Raw genomic sequence first — 23,981 nt, forward strand, 5'->3', positions numbered from 1 at the left:
AATCTGCGCTCTGTACACCACGAGGAATCAAGCCCCAAATTTGAGCAGTATAAGCTCATAAAACTACAGCTTACCTACTGGTAGACTGGTATTTCCTCAAAAGAGTTAAGATTCTTCTCGAGAATTTCGATTCAATAATGATTTATTTCAAGGCTCACTCACATTTCTCAAAAGAATTCCGGTTCCAATCTGGACCTCTGTCTTTTTCATTCTTGGTTACAGACATAAGCTTGCGGGGTAATAAAATTTACCTTGTGTTCATAGCTAAGCCTACATTGTAACAATTTTCGAAAAAAAACCAACAAAAACTAAATAGCTTGACAAGGTCTTTTTAACTTTTTCACAGGGTATTAAATAACCTCTTATCCAACAGTGTTTACGTTACATCTGATTGTTTCCAGCTCTGGTGTAGAAACGTTCAGGGACATGATATCCCTCTTCGCGACGTCCTTAAATTTCAGTTCTTATATAGCTTAACGTATAAAGGTTTTGAGTTTGTACAGTTTAAAGTTACATAATTCAAACACTACCTCAAGCAGTGACACTAAAGCAACAAACGAGTTGTACCTACTTAAAAAGAAACTTCGAAAATGTCATTGAACAATGCTATTTCATAGCGTTGTATGTTAATACTCCTAGTTTTGAGTAGTTTTAAAGTTGTTTCAATATCTGAAATATTTAATCTGGAGCATAAAATAGGACGTTAGAATATAGAAAGAATTTTTCCAACCAGCTAACAACTGCATAAGGAATCTAAATGTTGATTTAGCTTTGACAACCTTAGCAACGTACAGTTTTTAAATTTTATTTTGTATTACTTCTATTTTTATGTCAAGTATCACACAACAGAAATTTTGTGTTATTTCTAATTACGTTTGAATAATTGAATGAAGTTATAACACAAGAAATGTAAAGAACGAGAGAAGTCCGACTAATAAAAACTAATTAATAATAATCAAAGATCGAAGAACAGCTCTAAAGTTTTACAATAATGTAGTTTAGCACATCTTACACTTTTTTAAAACATTTGTTAGCCTTAAAACCTCAAATGAAATTTACACAGACAGTTTCGTCCTTAGAGTTATATTAAACGAAATACATTCTTACACAAGATAATGTTCTAGTCGCATAAAGCAAGAAAAGTAAATAAAAATAACCAGCATTATCATTTATAACCTCGAAACAGTAAAGGAGAGAGCTCACTAGTGGTGTGAGAAGAGCACAGATAGTTTATTGTTCAGCATAGAATTATGGTAATTACAGAAGAAAACATTGTAGATCATTTTTTTGAATCTGCGAGATGATGTTTTTAGATATAAATACGCAAACATGTATAAATATGTTCAAGCAATGTTTCGACCTCTTTTATTCGGATGGAAGAAAAAACAATATTTAGGCTTAATACAAACTATAATATTAAAATAATGTTCTAATCGCATGAAGCAAGATAATATTAAAAGCAACCAACCATATTCTTGACAACCTATAAACAGTATTAGTATAAGAAAGGAAACAAAAAATATTTTTAATGAACGTTCTAGTTACAAAGCTGTTAATTATAAAACCATTTTATCGTAAATTTGGTTTAGAAAACAAAATTAAGTGTATAAGAAAACTGTTATGTTCATAATGTAGATCTTCTTTCTGGATAGACTTTCACTGGTTGACATTTCAAGATCAGAATTATCATTATGTAAAGAATGATGCCCTTTGATTGAGTTATCTGCATCAGTCAGTATATCTTTGATTTTGATCAATGAATTGGATTAACCTTGATGTTACATGACCTGAATTAAACTGTTATCTACTCAGGGATGTCTTTAGTTTTTCGATTTAAATAGCCTTGCGGTCACCACACATCTATTTATAGACAATCCAAGAACAAAGCGTTAAGTTTGACCTGTGGGTAGAATATTATTACCAAAGACTTGTGTTGTTTAGAAAATATGATACTTTGTTACCCCAGGTTAAAGGATGGTCAACGGAACTGGGCATTAATTTAATTCGGAAAACTTTATGGGAGTTTTAGGTATCTTGCTCAAAATTATTGTAGTTAAGCTTTCAATCAGTTTCTTATGATATCCATTACGTACTAGAATTTCATGGAGAAGAGCAATCTGAAAATGTAAAATTAAACACATTTTAATGGCTACAGTTAGAAAACATGTTGATATTCACATCATACAGGAATAAAACTATTAAACTGAGTGAGCTGTCCTGTGAACGTTTTATTTCGATAAACTGACATTGTAGTTAAGCTTTCAATCAGTTTCTTATGATATCCATTACGTACTAGAATTTCATGGAGAAGAGCAATCTGAAAATGTAAAATTAAACACATTTTAATGGCTACAGTTAGAAAACATGTTGATATTCACATCATACAGGAATAAAACTATTAAACTGAGTGAGCTGTCCTGTGAACGTTTTATTTCGATAAACTGACATTACAGAACTTTAGGTTAATTTGAATAATCGGTGTATTTGGAAAAAAAAGTTAAAGTATTGTGTCTTCGATTTCACTGCTAAACTTTATACAGGAATACTGCGAGTTAGAATACTAAAAAATAATGGATTTCTTCTTTTCATCAAACAAAATTATGAAACGATCATCATCTTCGCATTTATAAAATAACGTTTTAAAGTTCTTTGAGCAATTGTTCAACGAAGAATGTCCACGGTGCCTAAGACAATTGTTAATTGTGGTAGATTCTAGTGGGGACCTAACAGCTACTCCGTAAAGTTGGTCATACAGATTTCTAATGAACATACTTTTTTATTACAAACTAGATAATTAAGAACCAATGTTGTTCCTTAGTTAAACCATAAACAAACAAAGATTTTCTTTTTTTTTTCAAAGAAATTTTGATAATCTCATTCAACAGAATGTTTGTGGATAAAGTTACATCATAGTTAGCTATAAAATAAACATTGGAAGAATGGATATTTGTAAAAACCTTGTAAACAAATAAGAACTTTTCATTTTATGAAATAACAGGGTGTAATGGTTTGTTTAGAACTTAGCGCAAAACTATACAAGGGCTATCTCCGCTAGCCATCTCTAATTTAGTAGTGAAAAATCAGGTGTAAGTCAGCTAGCTAGTCATCACCACCCATCGCCAACACTTGTGTTGCTTTTTACCAACAAATAACGAGATTGACTGTAACGTTATAACGCCCCCTCGGCTGAAAGGGTAGGCACGTTCGATGATGGGGATTCGAACCCGTTCCTCATAGATTTCGAGTCAAGCACTATAACCATCAGACCAGATGTAATGTGTGATTCTCTTTATAGACTTTAGGAAGCCATATATTATACCAGCTCGTGATTTACGAACTTATAATTCGTTGAATGTATTACTACTAATTATAGTTTTTTCTTGTATATTTTTAAAACTCCAGGAGAAAGTATTGTAATTTTTATTTCCGTTGCATGGCGGTGGAAAGCATACCAAAAGTAATGGATTTTAATTTTGTGGTGTAACTTAGAAAGACATTCATATTTTTATAGTAATTCGTTTCATCTAATAAAACAACTCCATTTTCCTTCGTCTAGACGTGTTACGGTTATGTTTGGAATTTGTGAAAGTTACTTTGGAGGTAATACGTTTTCCTTTATCAAGGAAAAAGAATGACAACATAAACTATGGATATGAAAAAAAAAGATGAAAGTAGTGTTTTACACTTAGTCTTAAAAATTAAATAAATCTTGGGTTATAGCAGAATCATTAGGAAAGTGAATAAGCAGTTTTATACGCTTACATGTAATCAATAAAACTTGCATTAGCTGGAGAACAGAGAAGTTACAACCCACATTACTGGAGTCATATATTAATTTCCTAACAACGGTACAATTTTTATACTTGTTAAACTTACACAACTTTATTATATTATTCTGACATTGTGTAAACATTCATAACAATAACTTTCCTGCTGTTAGGTGTAGAAATGACAAATACTAAATGTATTATATTAAGCCAGGTAAGGGTGTTTTTTTTGTTTTGTTTTTATAAATTGTTCTATAAATTGGGACTGTTATGTCGTTGTTTCAACTTTAATTTCTTCTTCAAGTTGTTTTTGTAACTGATCGCATACTAATGCATAACGTTTTTGTATATGTATGTAATAAACATGTAACAAGCTGGAGGCCCTCAGATACGATGTTTTTATTTCAATTTACTATAGCTGTTTTTATTACAAATCGTGTTCCAACCGAAATTTTTCTAATCTGTATACTGAATCGAAGATACAGCGATAGCTGTTCTTGGCCTTAAACTTTGAAAGAGGGGAGGCTAACGAATAGTGTTTCATGGGACCTCCCTATCTGTGGTTTAAGGAGTAAGAGTCCCTTCATAGGAACCTTGGCATTTAATTATTAGTAAAGTCTAGACAATTTCTCCGTAATAAAAACTCTCATCTTTTCTGACTTATGCTGCTATTTGCTATAAAAAGTTAGACATAGACAGAAGTATAAATTTAGTAATTCTTTTGTTCTTAACTTCGACTCCCCTTCACACCAAACACGCTCGCCCTACCAGCCGTGGGGGCTTTATAATATTACGATCCATCCCACTATTCGTTGGTAAAAGAGTAGCCCAAGAGTTGGCGATGGGCGGTGATGACTAACTGCTTTCCCTCTTGTCTTACACTGCTAAATTAGGGACGGCTAGCGCAGATAGCCCTTCAGTAGCTTTGTGCGAAATTCAAAACAAACAAACTTTGTTTAACGCGAAGTGGAATTTATTATGAGACATTTCTATGAACGTAAATAAAATCACGGCCTATATTTCAAGATTGTAACTTTATTAGATCAATATCAGTTGTGCATCGAAATATTGAGCTAACAGAGTTACATTTCTGTAAATATAGGTCGTGACTTTACGTTTACACAATGTAATTTTATTGTTTACCAAGTAAACAGGTAGCAACAATTGTATTTTACAAATGAAGTCGTCTTTCTTCACTGTAAGATCATTAACTGAAACTCCTGGCAGTCATTTTTTTGGACAGTAATTATCGTGTCTATTTTACAAACCATACACACTGTATTTGCTTAGAAACACCTTAGCTAAAGAAACATCCCCAAAACCTCTTCGAGACACTGACACGGGCACTTAGCAACTTCGTAAAGCTGTATTGATTGTTCGAGATGGGCATAAACATTCTGCGAACTATCTGAGCGACGTATTTTCCTGCAGACACTTTCAAGCAAGGAATAACCTATCAGAAGTTTATTTCATCAATAGAGATTCAGTAGCTTTTCCAAACGTATACTATTTAGACTATCGTAGTTTGTTTTTTAAAGAAAAAACACATTGGGAAATCTGTTTTGTCCACAGCGGAGAATTGAGCCTGGATTTTGGCGTTGTTTATCCATAAACTTTCTACTGCAACACCAGAAAACGTATTATCATGAAATACATTGCACAGAAAAATAAACCATAATGTGCACTTGCAGCTCGATGTTATAACTTTCAACACCTTATGAGAAGATGATTAATGGTATTTTTGTTTGTTTGTTTTTAATTTCGCGCAAAGCTACACGAGGGCTAAATGCGCTAGCCGTCCCTAATTTAGTAGTGTAGGACAAGAGGGAAGGCAGCAAGTCATCACCACCCACCGTCAACTCTTGGGCTACTCTTTTACCAACGAATAATGGGATTGACCGTCACATTATAACGCCCCCATTGATGAAAGGACGAGCACGTTTGGTGCGACGGGGATTCGAACCCGCAACCCTCGGATTACGAGTCCAGTGCCTTAACCACATGGCTGTGCCAAGTTCTTACATTGTTTACAGCTTAACTAATCCAACATAATTTCTGAGAGAACGATAAACGAAAAAGAATAAAAAGGCTTGACACTATTTAATTGACTGAATTTTGAAGATCTTTAGCTTTCAGAACTGTTTTCTTATAGACAACATTTTCGCTAAGCATTATTTCACGCTATTGATTATTTTTATATCTAATGCAGTCACTTAAACTTTAATAGCGCAAGCGCAAAGATCAAATCATGCTAGTTAAATTGATAATACACTTAAGTGTTTTTATGGCCAATCTGTTTCATAGTTCTATCTTCTAAATACTGTATAGTGATTATATATATATATATATATAATCCTACAAAAATTTTAAACTTTTCACTAACCAGTAAAACACCTGCAACTACGACAGGCCGGTGAACTGATCACTGCACTGAGTAAACATGTGGATGACAAAACAGGTTAGTAAGGTAGACGTTACTCATTACTGCCTGATAGAAACCTGCAAACGGTAAATGCTCTTACCTCGCTTCCCTGTCCGAGATGTACAGACAAACTGGCGACTGAACATTATGTCACGCACTACACATCACTTAAGTCCAGCCACTCATAAGCCATCATAAATAACCTATTAATCAAAGTGTTCCAAAACTATTCCAACAACTCCTATAAGTTGCCACAACTCTATCACCATCAGAGCCCTCTTTTGGTAAGGTTCCCTTTCACTTTTACAGCCAAACGAAGGTAATGCCAAGAAGCTACAACAAAAGGTACAATCATGTGCCATGTGAAGAGTAAGAGTTTGGGTGTATACAAACTACAAATCACACCCACTTTATTTGTGTTAGTTTCTGTTCAACAGTAATTGTGTAAAAAATTCAACAATTTGAAAGTTTTTTTAAAAAACTAAAATTTTAAATGTCAAATTCAGATTGATTGTAGAGCAGATAGCTATAGTGTAGCTTTCTGCGAAATTCAAAACAAACCAAACCAAACTGATTGAAATAAACCAAGAAGTCATTAAAATTCTCTCAAAGTCGAATAACACTGTGTTGTTCTCTAGCATAAAGTCACAGTGAAACTTAATGTTAAATTTAAAAATAAATATTGGAAAAGTTTAAAACACAAATTAGCTGAAAGTTGTTTTTTTCATTTTATTTGGTGAAGCTTCTCATATGTGGTTGCTCTAATATTCCTTAAGATATATAGAGAAATTAGATGCAATATATTTTATTTTATAATGCTATATGATGTTTAGTATTCTTTTATATTAATTTCATATGCTTCGTTTCTCTGCATATGATCTCTAAATCAATTAACATATTTAAAAAACAAAACTAAATCTTTAAAACTGTGTTGTTCCATCAACAGTTATTTTATTCCATGTGACATTGAGTTTGTGCTTGAAAAAAAAAAGTCGAATTATTACAATTTTCTAATTTTCTACACATTCTTGTACTTCAATGTCACACATAAGCTAAATGAAAAATTTCATACCTTGAAACGTTCAACAATAAATGTCTTAAACAAGGTTTCATCCCTGAACTTTTAATGATGAAGCAAATTTGGTTCTTAACAAGATATATTTAATTCATGATTTTAAAATTATTCATTTTAAAAGTCCTTATTTTTCAATGAAACTTTCTCTAGAAGTTACTTTACAGAAAAACAATCATAGATTAATTCAATGAATAATATTTTTCAAACTGTATACTTTAAAAACATTATTGATTACATGAGTACTTGTTTGTGAATGATTTGAAAATGCATACACTAACTCATCAGGTAAGCCTAAAAATGAAACTGCTTTAAATCTATTTCAGATCCTATGATTCTTACTGGCCAAGGAATAAAACAAGTGAGTTGTGATGTATTATAAAAAGCATTGTCCTGATGTAGTTTCAGTGTTTAACCATTAAATGTATGTGAATAAGTATCCTCCTGGAAGACTGGACTTTACACATTCTCATGAAAAACAGGGAAAAGGTCTTGGTATTTAATGTAATCATAATCAATACTACATATTACTTATATAACAATCATAAACTCTCTTTAAAAGCTCTGCTTACATTTATGTAATCATTTATGGGTACAAGCTTATTTTCTTTAGAATAAAGCCATATTAGACTATCTGCTATGTATACCTCAAGGAATCGAATTATAGGTTTTAGCATGTGAAGTCTTTAAACTTACCACTGTTGCACAAGGGAACTGGATACAAGCAGAAACCATCTTTCAGACAGTGCTTATTACTTATTCCTACAGACCACCATCTAGCCTGAGGAAGCTTTATGATATCTAGTTGCATGAGTAATGACAACATTTACAAAACTCGAGTAGTATTTTATAGTAAATTAACAATGATTTGTAAGCAAACTAATATTTATTGTAGAGAACATACCTGTTTCCACAATACCTTGGCTTGGATAAAGAAGAGAGACTAAAGTTCTATTAAACACAGCATGTTTCCTATAATAAGTATCACTGTGCTTACAAATCATTGTTTGTTAATTTACCATTGTGTTAGTATAATGTGCTTTCCTACAATTATGTTTTGGGTCATAGATATTTGACCAAAGACATATTGATGTTATATTGATCTACTAATCAAACATTTGCAAGGTATATTATTTAGTATTTTTAATTACTTGTACAATTTGGTGGAATCATATCAAATGCCTCCTTTTACTTGGAGGGATATGAATTGCCTTATTTCAAAATAAGAAAACCCAGCACTGTATCTATTCTACAGCAAATGCCATTTTTCCCAGAATTTCAACACAATAATCTCAGCCAGGAATTCAGTCTGAAATAAGGTCAACACATTGGTTACAGCTAAGAGTGTAGTTTGGAATAACTTCAACAAAATAGTTTCAACTCAGACTGCAGTGATAGATAAAAGTCTCAGTTTTTTAAGTATGAACTTTCAATCTTATTAATTCCTAATATGGCATATATGCATTTACTTCACAATTGTTCATAATTTAACTATCTCAAACTGTTTCACAGTAACTGTAATTACTATAAACAGTAATAATACATTTCTAACAAACTAAAATAAAAACACAATAGTAAACTCTTGACACATGCATCATCTCAATTATTTATATGATATTTTACTGTATTTCCCAATATTACTGCACTCTTTAGTTTTAAAAAGTTTTAGTTATCAGTGTACAAGACTTGTATAACAAATATTACAAAGCACCTCAATTCAAACAATCACATACACACTAAAATTTTTAGAAAAAAAAACATTATTAATCACATGTAGGAAACAAACATTTTTAATAACTGCTCTGAAGGTGTTTTTTAGACAGTAAAATAAGCAAAAACAAATGTAATCAAATGATGGAAATTTTCCTTAAGAATGAAATTTGTTGCTGAAAATAGTGCAGATCTGTTTATTTGTAATTAAGCATCAAATAACACCATGATTAATTGTAACATTTGATCTTATTGCTTAAAACAGGCAGTTTAGCTGTCTACTGTCTAAATCACCACTTGCTAAACCCAGCCAAGAAGGCCCACACCAAAACGTAAAGTGCTGAAGAGTAGAAATAAGAGTCCAATATATTGAAATCCTCCTTTCAGCCTTTTCTGTGGATCTATTGTTTAAAATAACTTGGTATGAAATGAAATGATAACATAGAAATAGGAAATACAAATGCTGGAGGTGTCCAACACATTACAGAATTTTAAAAAATTAGTGAACAACTAAAATATGACAGAAAAAATATATCAAATAAAATAAGTTCTTGTGATGACATCACACTTGTGGTGAAATGTTGTTTGTATGTAGTATATTTTTTCTACCATATTTTAGTTGTTTTCTGGAATTTTAAAATAAAAACAGGAAAAAAAAAAGCCTTTCCATTAAAGGATTATACATATTTTTTGGGTTAGGAATTAAAGATTAAAACTGTTAATATTAAAAATTATCGAATCAACTTGGTAATAGATGTATAGTGCAAAATAAAACCCTAAACTTATGTCAATTCAGTTGAATGCATACACAAAACCTGTTCTTCTAAATTTTCTAAAAAATATTTTTTATAAAATAAATATATGAAACCATAAACTGAATATCATTTTCAAACACAGTTGAAAATACCTTTTAAATCTTAACTAATTACACTGAAGTAAGTTTTGTGTACTACTACCTACAGAGAATCAATAGAAGATCATATGAGTGCAAAATACAATCCCATGATTGTGTACGGTAAGAAAATACACCCACTTTCAAATTCCTAGAAATGTTTTTTTTACTGTAACTTGGCTCCAGTGCTTATTACAACTTTACCACTAACTCTATCAACTTTCTATGCATATTTATATAAATTTACCTCCTGTAGAGTATCCAAGAGCATAAACTATTCTTCCAAGTAGCCAAACCAATCCAGCAGCTGCTCCAAGTTGCTATTTAAATAAATAGTGAAACCTCTTGAATATAACAATCATGTTACACCTTAATCCCAAAACCATTCTCGCAGTAAGTGTATGTCATTCAACTTTCATAACAAGTATGTCATTTTGTGTTTCTACTGTTGGAAAAATGCTTTTTTTCAATTTTTCTCAAATCTTTGTTAATTATGAACATCATACAACCATGAACCTGTTGCAAGCTTACCTCGGCAATGATTATGAAACAAATCACTAATAATGTAGCTTATGTAGTAGGCACATATACAGCTATTATAAAATGTACAACTACCTTTTAGGAGAAAATTCTTTGAAAAGAAAATATGTTTAGAGCTGTTTATGCACATTAATGATGGTCTAAAATCAATACTAACTACAAGAAAGACAATTACTTACATATACAAAACTTTTATTAAAAGGTTCTATTGAATGACTCTAATGAATATTTATGTATTGTATTTTATATATAAAAGAGCTGTTTTCAGGGTATTGTAACAAAAATGTGTATATATCACAATATGTATAACATAAGCATATAAGGTATTTTCTACTTTCTTATTTTAATACAGTATTATTCAAAATTTGTCATTCATTCATTTTTCACACAACACCTGATAAAAAAAACCATTAAGTTCTTTTGTTACTAGTTGCTATGGTTTTTTGTCAGTCTCTTGAGATAACATTTAAATAGAACATATGGCAGTAATGTTGCCAACTGTGTAACGATGTTGACAATAGCGTCCTTCACTGATGGGGTAAAGAATTTTTTCAGCACTTTTTGCTTTAGCTAATAATGCAAAAATGTATAAAAAAAATGGATAAACATTAAGTCTTCTAAATATATTTGGTCATTAAGTGGCACTCCTACTAGTCTATATAAGAGTTATTATTTGTTAAAAATACATAAATATTATGCATAATACAGTGTTTTAACAGTTTTCAATTTTTGCATCTACCGAGAGTCAAGCAGGTTTTTCGTAATAAACAAGCTACATCTAATGCTATTTATAGAAAATCTTTACAAAAATGTAACACATACACAAAAAACATGTTACATTTCCTAATTTAACTACATATGAAAGAAAACAAGTCCTCAAACCACACCTTTATCACTGTATCTTTCATTATAACATTCTACATTGTTTGTTTTAACTTATTTAAACAACTACATAAACAAATCTTAAAAACAAGTAAACTTGTGGGTTACTTTTCTCTTCTTATTTTGTAAGGTATAAAAGTAGTTAGCTATTGCTCAATTAATATAATTTTAGTTTTAGACTATTAATAATAAGTGGTATGATGACAAATGGCTTATGATATTGTTTTTTGGTATTCCAAGTTTCTCACTGTATAGTGTTGAAATTACTGGTTATCACATCAATTTAATAAGAACTCTCAATCAGCAGCAAGATGAAAAATAAAAACAAACTCTTTCTGTCAATTCAGATAATTTCTTTGTAAGAGTAGCCAAAATTTAATTTATTGGATATAATATAAAAACACAAATTTGGTAAAAATATGTTTATTCAAAGCAGCTTAGACAAATAGTGTTCAAACAAAGTTCTCTTCAAAAATCTTGAAACAAATTATACACCTGTATTTAGTAAAAAAAAAAAAAAAGTTATAAAAAGGTTTAATTAGCCAATCATAAACATGCTTACACAATATAATACAATATGTGGAGAAAGAATGAAACATATAAACTTACAGGATAATGAATCCCACCTAGGAGCAGCATAACTTGAAACTGTGTGAAATTTTCTAAACTACATGATGAAAATAAATAAAGCTGTAGGTCTGGAGTTAAATATAAAGTATATTTAACAAAAAAAAAATATATAAAAAATAAAGCACCTGTTTCTTTAAATAATTTTGAGCATTGGAATTGTATTTCATAAATTCATATATTTTTGTTAAAGATTACAATTCATTTGTACATTTTCAAAATCTGATTACAAACCAAAGTAAGTTGTTTGCACATCTACACATTGTCACTATATAATAAAAAATTGTGGATCAGGATCCAACAGCACAGTTTAACTCTGTCCTTATGAACTGGTTAAAATGTGCATGTCATAATATTTCAGTGTTACATTAAAAATTTAATGAAACAACTTTATTATATGTCAATAAAACTGGAATGAAGAGTTTATGATTCAAAATATGTCATGTTATTCACATGTAAATCATGTTCCACTCAAACTGACTTGGCAATAATGAAATGTATTGACACATTTTTAATAGAAATACCTTATTAAAAACTTGAATTACTTTAGTATGTACAAGAAAATTTTTATCAGGGGTGATATTCTCAAAAAAAAAGAGTGAAGTGTACTCGTTTTTGTTAAAGGAAAAAATATTCTATTTGTAAACAAATATAATGACAAAGCAGCTCAAACGAGTAACAGTATTATTACCACCTTACAAAAACAAGTTCCAGTACTCAGTACTGGAGAGTAGCAGCAGAACTTCACCCATGATTTTAACTAAAAGCTTGTCATATTTCATAAAAAATACATGTAGTTAACTTAAGAGTTATAGTGTGTATAATTTGAAAGATCCAAGATTAAACTGACCAATGTTACTTTGATCAAGTTAATCAGTGAAACGGAGAAAGAATAACTAAAAGTTGAATTGAAATTAATTTTACAATAAAACAATGTTTACATGAAGATAGCAAGTAAAATTATACTTTCACAATATTCAATATATACAACTGAATGTGTTCTGACACTTTAAATTAGAGCTAAACTTATAAGATGTGATACTGCATATTCTGTTCTCTAGAGAATACTCTATAATTAAATGATAACTTACAAGTTTTGATGAGCTCTCTGAATACAGTTAAAGACATTGTTGGATTCACTGTACATAACAGGATACTAAGTAAAAAAAAAGGAACACAAATATTATATGAAACATGTAAACTTTACTTTAAAATTATATGCAGTGAATGTAGAATTACAATATTTAATAAGAAACTGAAATGTAACAATTTGAAAAAAATTTTAATACCCTATACATATATATCCATGATTTGCAAAGAACAAATTGATAAAATAGAATAAACAGCCTCAAAATGATTTTTACACCATTCAAATTAATCTACTTTTAACAAAAAACGAAATGTGCTAATATGAAAATGAAGTTGCATCTTGCTGATTCATAAACCATATGCTTATAATTTCTTAAGACTGGAGTATCACTTCTTCAAGAACTAGATCAACAAGCTAAGTTCTAGACTAACAACACTGTTCTAAGTGAACTTTTACTGACAAAAATGAAAGTCAGCATGAAATGAATGAATAAAATACCAGTAGAAAAGAAAAATTATTTCGAAAAATATATTTATAAACCTTATCAAAATATATTATGCATTAACATTATATTGACCATCAAAACTTGCTCCCACAAAACAAATTTAGAGTATATTGTAATAAAACTAAGTTACAGTACCAATAATATGATTACTTGACTAAAGTAAGACATATATAGCATTAGAGCTTATTTCTTCAGATTACAAAACTATTTAAAATGTTATATTTAGTGCTTCATTTGGAAACTGATTCTTCATGTTAAGATTATCATTAAGTGTTTGTTAAGGCCATTAAAACCCTATTTTTCACTTTATATAAGCAGCAAAAAAAAATTTAAAATTAATATTTACATCTACATCTGTATTCTATCTTACCATTAACATCTCTCTTATTTTCACTTAATCTTCTGCATGCTCAATTCTTAATGTGAACTATGTTATTTTAAATTTAATCAGTAATTTCCATTTTCACACATTTTGGTTAAGAGGTATAAATTCCTTTTCAACCAGATTATTTGAGCTGTTTAGATTAGTTATCCAATATGTCCCTTTCAAAATAATTTTGAAAGTGTCTGAAAGTCTAACTTTAGTTAACCTCCATAGTTCTTGTTAAGAGCATAATTCAATTTCACAAATGAAAATGTTAGCATTCCACTGTATCAGAAAAGTCAGAGTCATGTGGTGGAGTATATGTTGGTCTACAGATTCACAATCAAGATTCAGTACTTTCTCAGCAGACAATGCAAAAATGATGATTGCTTATTAAAAAGTACAAACAATTCTGTGGGTCTGTTGTTTTCTTAACAATTACAAGTATCAAGCTTCATTAAACAATGCAATTAAATATATAAAAACAAAAGCATTACAAGAGCATAAAATCTGTGTTGCCCCAAGATGAGCAGTGGGTGATTCAGTAAAAATGAAAATACTATTACCTCAGTAACTGAGGTCTAATATTCTTAGACATGTTAGAGAATATTTTTTCTTTTTACAGTTGAAAGCAACTAACTATTGGCATATTTCTTCAACAAACAGTGTATCATCTCAGTTTGCACTTTGCATTCATCATCCACTATAAAATGTCCTGATGAACCACTGAACTGTTACCTTGAGCATGGAAGTCTTCTCACCTTATGCTAACTAGATTTTTTTTACCTTGGGACACACCAACTACACATTATGCCCTATATTCATTTACATCTTTAGACCTCCAGGAAAGTAACATGAAAACAATAAATGAAATTACACAATGCCTACTTTCCATTTGGTAAATATGTCTCTGTAACTCCACCATGGTAGAAACATATCTTAAAAGGTATGTAGAGAAGCATGTATTCTATTATGTTCTATATTTTCTCAGTAAAAAGCTGTGGTGCTTTAAAATGTGTACAGCAATATGTAGATATTCTACAGTTTATGTTGCCTGAAGCTGACAATCTATTTCTTTAAGTATATTACTTTCATTAATGCCATTTATAATCATTTTATAAAGTTAATTTTAGAAAATTTACAAGAAAATCAGTCTTATTCCCATGAAACTGGAAAAGAATCTGAAGTTCATATACTTCCTCACTTAGCAGTAAAGAACTAACAAAAGAACATGCTATTTTATAATTAGTGTCACTTTTCATATATGAAAAGAAAATTATTAGAATTGATGTTTATGACTACAGTTGTTTTTGTTTTCTAAAAAGGATGTGTTACATGTGTCATGTTTAAGAACTATGGTTATTTTCAGTATTGAAGAGGAAGTGTTCAATGACCAAACAGTTATTTTTAATATTGAGCAAGATATTAATACAAATGTTTTGTTTAAGAGGTAGGGTTTATAATAATGAAGGAAATATTGTTAGAAGCATTTTAAAACCAAGGGTTGTTTTTAATGATACAAAGACATATTGTTAAAACTGTTTCACTGAAGTAGTAGTGATTTTTAATACTCTGAAGGATCTGTTAGAAGTGTTGTGTTTAGGAGTTACATTTGGTTTTATTACCAAAGAAAAAGCTTTGGAAACTCATACCAAAATTTAAGAAAAATGACTGGTCTTTCAAGAGTTTACCTGACAATGTGATGTGTCGTATCAGTTTGAATGTATGTGTATATATATATGTTAATAAGTACCAGAAAACCATTTACTTGTCAAGTTTACCCTTTTACTGTAAATACTGACACAATCAACCATCTATTTTTTTTAATCTGTATTACTGTGTCACTTTGTAAAGTTTTGATAATGTTACATCAAGTGTGTAAAGACTGAAGATTGTTTTCTGCCAGTACTTTATCTATGTTCTATGCATATTTATGTTTCAGTAATTTATTACCAATTACCTGTCTTTTGATGTTTACATTAGGCTTATCAAATATCCAGAATCAACAGTTGTAAATCAGAATGTAACACTTTTTCTATGTAATATTTTTACATTAGCACTAATATATAATCTAGATTTTAAATATCACTTTAAGTGTTTTCTTTCATACATTTCTTAACACACACAATCCAGAATATTTGCATTGATCTATCATACATAAAATTTAATTCATCTTCTCTGAGCTTAAATATAAGCTTCATGCAGTATACAGACTGATACCAGCTTGTGAATCAGTTTCAAAGGAATGAAAGTCCATGTTTTGCATACAGAAAAGGTTTTTATACTAATATTAGAAACAAACAATATTACCTTGATTCCATATTTTTTTCTAGCACTGCCAACTCTCATTGCCAGCCATGTGTTAACAAAACATGATAGCACTGACACAAGGATAACATAGCCATATTCTGAAGGAATGTTTAAGGTCAACATTGTAGAGAACAGTCTTGAGGAGATGAACACAAATACTGAACTCAATCTTTAGAAGATATGCAGGATGACCTTGCAGATCACATGTTCAAAGCACATATTGACTTATTTTCTAGCCAATGTAGATAACGCCCTCTACATGCATAAAGGAGGTAAACCAACTGTATTAAACATATTACACTTCATATAACAATCTCAATATCCCACCCAATAACTGCTACATATTACAGTGAACTTTAAACAGTTAGATAAGATTCCCTTGTAAAGGGAAAATTTATCTAAAATGAAATGTCAAGACCTAATAAACCTGTACTCTAAAATGACTTGCAAAAATTCCAGTTCTTTACAAACATACACTGTATATCTGGAATAAAAAGTTAAAAAATATTGAAGTTAGTTAGCTACTACAACTTTCAGACTGATAATCTTACTATAATTTGAGAGAAGTGTAAAGAAATTATTTCTATTTCAAAATGCACAGATTTCATTGCTCCAATACAAGCTAAATATAGCTCAGTCAGTGGGGATACTCACTAGGGGTTCTGATTGGATTTTGCACTTTTCTCTTTTATTAGATAAGATATACATACAGCCTATGTACTTTCAGTCATTACTGACTGGTATACTTAGTACAAAAACAGAAACATTATTTATATACATAACTTGTAAAACATTAATTCTACAATTGCATTTGATTTCAAAATTACATCAGTCATTTGAGGGATTTCTTTTTCACACATTGTTTACAGAAACTTTCAATACAGACACACTTATTGCCACTGGTACCTTACAGAAAAAAACAGCTTTCATAAACCTCTTACCATGCATCAAGCAGATATATTGTCTATTCCATTCAAAGGGATAGAATGTACTACATAACTAAAAAACAATAAATGAAATCACTTTCTTTTAGAAATACAATTCACTGTGCAATTCTAAATATTGATTTATTTCAAGTTAGAAAAATGTGATACATATTTACCCTCGGGTAACCTGGAGCTTATGTAACTTTTGTAGGTCTGTGAGACCTAATTAAATTGTAGTAGTTTTATTTATGAAAGTTACTATTTCGAGTCTCAATAACAGTGTGTGTTTGCAAAATGCTTTGGTCTACAAATTAAATTAATGGATGCTGATTATGCCCTTCCCATTTCTGTAGTACCATTCCTTTTTTTTATGTTGCAAAGCTCCATACACACAAACCATCTCCCAAGAACAAAGTTCCATATACACAATCCACATCCAAGAATAAAGCTCCATATACATAAACCACCATCCAGGAATAAAGCTACATATACAGAATCCTCATTAATAATAAAGCTCCATGTACATAAATCACCATCCAAGAATAAAGCTCCATAAACACAAACCATCACCTGGGAATAAAGCTCCCTATACACACCCATCACCCAAGAATAAATTTCCATATGCAAAAAACCACCATCCAGGAATAAAGCTCCCTATACACAAGTGGTATGAGTTGAAAACATTGATTTACATAAATCATATGATCAAAGTAATCTACCACTGTAAAAATTTTTTTTTCATTGTTGTTGAAATACATTAGATTTTTTTTTAAAGTACTTCCTCAGTCAATAACACTGCATTATATTTTAATAGCTGTAAAGCAGGGAACCACCATCCTTAAATGTTAATAAATCAAAGATGTTGAAATTTTTATAAACTAATTTAATCCAACCATTTTTCTGTCACATTCCATTATGAAGAACATCTTGTGATCACATACATGTAGCATATCTTGATAGGCATGGAGTGCTTATTCAATAACCTATGATATTACTTTGAAAAAACCATCAATCATTAATATTTTCTGATTATCCTGGAATTACACAATCAATCATACAAAGAAGTAAAAATCACTTTATTTGAGTAAACACACACACAATATTTCACAAGAATATCATCATGGATTAAAATACATGATAAATCAAACCTGTATCCTTAATATGTCTAAACCAACCCACAAGAAACAATTTCAAACAATGACTAGTTACAGAATTTGAGTTACACCAGATAAAGTTATTTATAAAGACAGTTGAATGATATATGAAATGATATACTTGTATATTGCTCTGTGATACAAGCTGACAGTACAAACATATCCTGAATGAAGGTAATGTAATAATTTTAAAGTACATAACTGTCTGTCATTCCCAGGACATGACCTCAAGACTCCTAGCACTCTAAGACTGTTGCTCTTCCAAATAAGTTATCAGGACCAATAGTTTCAGCAGGAAACTATTGTTTGAATTGTTACAATGTAAATACATCTTTGGTATTCATTTCAATTATGAGAGGTGGTTTGTATCAGTAAACTAAATATGCTATGAACCTAACATGTCCTTTAGCATATTAAATTAACATACTGGAATCAAGCCTTTGGTTAAGTATAACTTAAAGTTAGCTGTTAATAATTCTGCATATTGGTATATATTATCATGTTGAATTTTCATATTTTTACAGCTTTGTATAGGCTGATGCAGATTAATTACACAATGATATGTTACTTACATATTATACTAGTAACCACATGTGGTATAAAGAACATCTAATGGATTCCCTTACATCAGTTGCTGCAGCACATGCCTACTAAATGAGAAGTACAGGGTTTAATTATGTCATTAAAGAGAAGGGAAACACACCCTACTTCTCAACTGATAAGACTACTGTAATGATTAAAACAGAGATTTTTACCTTTCTATAACTATTGTGGAATACATAATTATTTAAATATATACAAGTTGAATTTTTTTTTTAATTTACATGCAGTTCCAACACAGAATCATGACAATATAACTGACAACAAATATTAAGGTCACAAATATAGGCTTCTTCTTGTACATACGTAAATCACATATTGCGATCTTTTTGTTCTTAGGTTTCTAGTGTGTACAGGTTCCACTATGGATTTTTCAGAAGGCAATATACAAATTTGTACAATTGTCTTGACATAAGATTGCACAATATTATGCCTCCAAGTCATCCCAATAAGAACTTTACTCAGGGAAGAGATCACAATCATGAGTGAGTTTACTCCTGATGAAGTAAGCTCCACCTTTTAAATGCACTTAGGTTATAGGGTTTCATATTTTGTTTCTAATTAATCACCAAAACTTAATTTTTCAACATCATGGTAAAAAGGTATCTGTAATGCTCCAGTAGCTGGATCAACCTCCAGATGATGTAAATATTGTACAGTATTAACTTTGTTGGGAATTCCATTACTTACGTGATTAATTTCTGTTTAATTCTTCACGTTTCCTGATCTATTTTATTTAACACTGTTTAGCTTGCAATTATTTTTACTGTTTTTAACTTGTTGTTTTTTAATGTAACTGGCTGGTGCTAATGGTCCATTTAATAGTTAAGATTATTTTGTTTTATTTTAACTTGATCCTGTAATTATAATTTGATTATTTAAGCTTTAATTTTGTATTTGTATAATGAGTTTAATTTACTGGATTTTGATTTTCAAGTTTATTATACTTTTAATTGTTTATTAACATGTTAAGCTCTATTTTGTCTTAATGTATATTTGCTGGCTGATGGAGTTTTATTCTCTTCTTGACTTTGTGTAAGTTTCAGGAAGGCACGCGCATAACATGAAGAAAACAAACTGGTCATTAAAGGTTAATTCCAAAGTTCGGGACGTGGTCATTCTTGTTATGACTGAAGTATTCATTAATTTCAACTTTTCATAATTCATATAGAATATTCTTTATTCAGATACATACAAGTAATATTCTAACTTTCATGCAGTCAAAGCATCATTGTTTACTGGATGTCTCAAGGTCAAAAGCATATACTGATCCTTTTATGTAAGCAAAGGCTGTTATGTATCAATCTAGCATGCATACATTTCTGCATGGACCTCTTGGAAGGCAATACAGATGCCTCTACCACTCTACCACTGACTGAGCTTAAGATTGCATGTGAACTACTGCTTGAGGTAAGTAACCTATAGACTTGTGGTATACACATACCAGACTTTCTTTGCTTCACTTGAGTAATTAAATCAAGTATTTCAACAGTTCTGTCTCTTGATTCTTGGTTTCTTGTTGCCATCTTTCAACTCCATCAGTACAAACAGCAATATAAAAGAAATAGCCCTTTTTTCTTCAGATGTTTGTTTAAAACTACACTTGTGTTTGTTTTTTATCTTCTACTATTTGTATTGATCTTGGCTTAACATCCTGAACCTGCATTTCACATGAGCTTTTGACTTTTCTGATGAACAGCACTATATTTTGTTATCCCATAACAAATTGTCAAATACCATTATTAACAGGAAAACAACTGGCCAATGATCCTGTCACAATTGGGGGAGGAAACTGGCCAAGTTTCTCATCACAACAGATAAAACTAAAAGTGACACCCTTTAGCATCTTATTTATAGAGAGAAATAGATGAAACTGAACAAGGTTTCCAGATATACACATATAGAAATGAACTACAGTCCTTCATTAATAACAAGAAACACAAGAAGCTGGTCAAATATCTCAGCAAAACAGACAAAACCACAACTAATCACAAGGCATCATTAATAAGATAAAACAATAAATTTGACTAAGACCACCATAACAAAAAGAACACTACCATAACAATTGCATTAATGGTAAAATAGACAAAACTGGTAAATGACTACACCATAACAGTTAAAGCTACATTAATAATATGAAGTACACAAAAGCTACAATGGACACCACAACAAACAATGAGCTGTCATCAGAACAATGAAATCTCTCAAGCCTTTAGGAGTTAGTTATTTTGTAATTTTATGGTTTACCAAAGACATTCTCTTAGGACCCACAGTAAGAACTATCAAATTCCAATTTACACTACAAAAAGGTTTTATTTTTGGTAAGGATCATCACAGTAGTCACAAAACAATTTAGAACAGATTACAAATGTAACCACTTTTTAAAAGAAATCCATCAAATAACCATTAATTTAAATCTTACTTTATTTAACATGAGTTTACATTAAAAGACATTTTCTAACATAAATTCAAAAAGCTCAAACAGTAACCTTTTATACACTATAAAACACGTCTTATAATGTGAACTACAATCAATGGTGTTATTTTTACTTATGAACAGTGTTATTCTGAAACTTGAAATCCAAATCCCTCAAATAACCATCAATCTGTACTTTTCAAATGCTATATTGATGACACTTTCACCATTTGGCAGCTCAGGAAAATGGTATTTCAACTAATTTAACCATTAACATTAAACTATCATGCTTAACATGGATGGTTTGGTTAAGTACAACTTTACAAGTTTATCTCCTAGTTCATCAGAAGTATAAAAACACAAACAGATACATATAATAACCATTCAAAAACTCATTACATACCTTTCTCAACTTGCTGATAACAACTTTATACGTATATGTTGTTGTTTTTCATTCACATTAATTCTACAGCAAAAATACATGTATATTTAAAATATTACTTTTACAGAATGTTACTACTGTGTTCAAATACATGCAACTTTATTAAAAGTAAGACAAAATACATAAGAAAAACAGTTTTGTCCTAAAAAGATCTGATCAGATGACTTTCCTAGTAGTAAGTTACACAATGTTACTATTATTTACAAGGTTTACAACTCAAATGTCTTAACATCTGAAGGACAAGAGCTGTCCCATTCATTTAAACAAATGCCCATCCAAATGCTTACGTCCAACCCTGATATTTATAACCATTCACCACGTCTTCTCTTTAACTCTTCAAATCCTTTTACATCTACCACTCTGACAGTAATCTATCCCAAAGACCGATCATCTTGTTTACAATATAAAACTACAAAATTGATAATTTAAGATTTGATATGGTGAAAGTTATCTCTCGTAGTCCTGCCACTCTTACCACTAATCACACAAAAGGTTGATTTATCAATTATATTCTACTTATTCCATTTATAATATTGAATACTTAACAGGATAGCCTCTAACCAGTCTTTTGTCAAGATAAAAAAATTTAGAGACAAGTTAACCTATCCTCATATAACAGTCTCCACTCCTAGAATCATTTTACTAGTCTTCTTTCAGACCCTTTCCAACAACTCATCTTTGTGAGATAAGGAACCCAATACTGTACGCCCTCTGCGCACAACAGAAAATTTGAAGCAGATGATAAAGAAACAAGTAAAAAAATGGTAAAATTCAATTATAAATCTATTAAAATAATAATATTTTTCTACATTACTTAGAATATATTTAAGTTTATATATCTTGGTCTCATTTTATAATGAGCTTCATATTTCTGAATTAAAAGCTACCTTTTTCTCTTCCGTTCATCTACAGTAAATCCGAAAAAAAAAGCCTCAATGCATTACGAGTGTAAATTTTCTTCTTCCTCTAGCTTGCTGGTAAGACTATGAAAATATATTTGTTTTATCTTCATATTTTAAAGCCAGTATCTACTCATCTTTGAAAATAAACCCGTATTTTATTTCTTTTTATGAGATTAATTTGTTCACCAACATCCATTTTGTAAAGGATGCAAAGTGACACTGGATACAGTAACTACTAGGAGTGCGTATCTCATCATAGTAATCAATACGATACTTATCTAGATGTTGATGCCGAGATACGATACATAACTAGACACAGAATATTTACCAATGGCTTGTTACAACGTTTGACAGTATTGTCTATAATGTATTATTTATATCATTAATATTGTCTTAATTCGTTTCAAGGAACATTGTACTGCTTTTTTAAGAGTAGCAATTACAAAAAACGACGTTTATTTTCTGTAACTGTTATTACTAACATTGTAATATTTAAGTACTTCATACTTTACATTGCTTTTTTTATAATTTTCAGGTTTGATCAACTAAATAGCAACTGGCATGAGAAGTAAAATAAAAATGTTTATATATTTCTATTTTGTTATATTACTTTGCTTGTAATGTTTTTGGTAAAACAATGAAGACAACATGTGGTACTCAATACTTATCTTCCGTTATTGAATCGTTAATTTTAGCAAAAATATTTTATTAGAAATACTGATTGTTTCTCCACAAAAGACTTATAATGTTTACTGAAAGCTTGCAAAATTTTGTAGAGCGAAATAAATGGTAACGTATCCTATCGGACGATGTATCACGGCTTCATAACAGGATACTCCTATCGTACTGCTGTTTCGGCAGACCTTTAGTAATCACGCAATCAAAGAGAAAAAAAAACATGAAACACCGTGACAAGTATTTAGTTTATAAAGGAAAGATTAACTTTCTTAAACTGTGGTGTTCAAGGATATAAATATCCCTCTTCACCCCACTCACGAAAAAAAAAAAAAAATCCAATGATCATGGAGTTGAAAGATATTTCACAATAATTCCTATCAGCTAAAATGACTGGAATAGAGATTTAACAGATTTACGGGAGTCCAGGAAGCAGAGAGAAGACAATGGCTGATGGTAACGTTCATTAGAAGAAACAGGACGGCAACAATCAACAAAGAATATATATCTCAATAGACGATCTACAACAAGATTCACCTTGTGGTTTGAATAAGAAAATTCAAGAATGCCGGGGAAGAACCTCGAGAAAACCTACTTTTGCAGGAGAGACGCCGAATAATCTACCTTTCCTGTGCCCAGACCTGCAACAACATGAATGGGTTAGAAAGAACATTTATGGGTATTT

At 30.5% G+C, this 23,981-nt stretch overlaps 2 protein-coding genes across 10 annotated transcripts in view; both read right to left on the minus strand.

The window, feature by feature from the left end:
• Nucleotides 1–6,606, minus strand: part of LOC143246917 (growth arrest-specific protein 2-like) — a 37,976-nt gene extending 31,370 nt beyond the window's left edge. Inside the window, exon 1 of one of the 5 annotated variants that reach the window (XM_076494215.1) lies at nucleotides 6,151–6,606. The gene's annotated coding sequence lies outside the window, so the exon portion shown is untranslated. The remainder of the gene's footprint in view (nucleotides 1–6,150) is intronic. The other 4 variants (XM_076494207.1, XM_076494203.1, XM_076494200.1 and 1 more) reach the window with 4 other exon arrangements.
• A 1,132-nt stretch (nucleotides 6,607–7,738) lies between these two features.
• LOC143246953 (glutathione S-transferase 3, mitochondrial-like) lies at nucleotides 7,739–22,418 on the minus strand. 5 transcript variants are annotated; one of them, XM_076494245.1, is made up of 8 exons: nucleotides 22,281–22,418; nucleotides 21,681–21,743; nucleotides 18,834–18,911; nucleotides 16,182–16,436; nucleotides 13,004–13,068; nucleotides 11,895–11,952; nucleotides 10,111–10,183; nucleotides 7,739–9,372 (listed from the first exon to the last, which is right to left on the minus strand). In XM_076494245.1, exons 4-8 carry the CDS (start codon nucleotides 16,302–16,304, stop codon nucleotides 9,272–9,274), a joined length of 420 nt encoding a protein of 139 aa, XP_076350360.1. In that variant the 5' UTR covers nucleotides 16,305–16,436; nucleotides 18,834–18,911; nucleotides 21,681–21,743; nucleotides 22,281–22,418; the 3' UTR covers nucleotides 7,739–9,271. The 5 variants fall into 5 exon arrangements, with proteins under 5 accessions (XP_076350360.1, XP_076350350.1, XP_076350355.1 ...); XM_076494235.1 differs by having other exon boundaries at nucleotides 22,266–22,418; XM_076494240.1 differs by lacking the exon at nucleotides 18,834–18,911.
• Between the last annotated feature and the right edge of the window lie 1,563 nt (nucleotides 22,419–23,981).

Source organism: Tachypleus tridentatus, chromosome 1 (genome assembly GCF_004210375.1).
Source record: "Tachypleus tridentatus isolate NWPU-2018 chromosome 1, ASM421037v1, whole genome shotgun sequence".
In the NCBI taxonomy this organism is placed as follows: Eukaryota; Metazoa; Arthropoda; class Merostomata; order Xiphosura; family Limulidae; genus Tachypleus; species Tachypleus tridentatus.

Bases quoted from the DNA above. Each gene is read 5' to 3' on its own strand.
- LOC143246953 (XM_076494240.1), bottom strand. From the start codon at position 16,304: ATGTTGACCTTAAACATTCCTTCAGAATATGGCTATGTTATCCTTGTG. The intron at 13,069-16,181 runs GTAATATTGTTT...TTTTTTACTTAG, and splicing joins GAAAAAAATATGGAATCAAG to TATCCTGTTATGTACAGTGA. The intron at 9,373-10,110 runs GTAAATTTATAT...TTTAAACAATAG, and splicing joins TCTTGGATACTCTACAGGAG to ATCCACAGAAAAGGCTGAAA.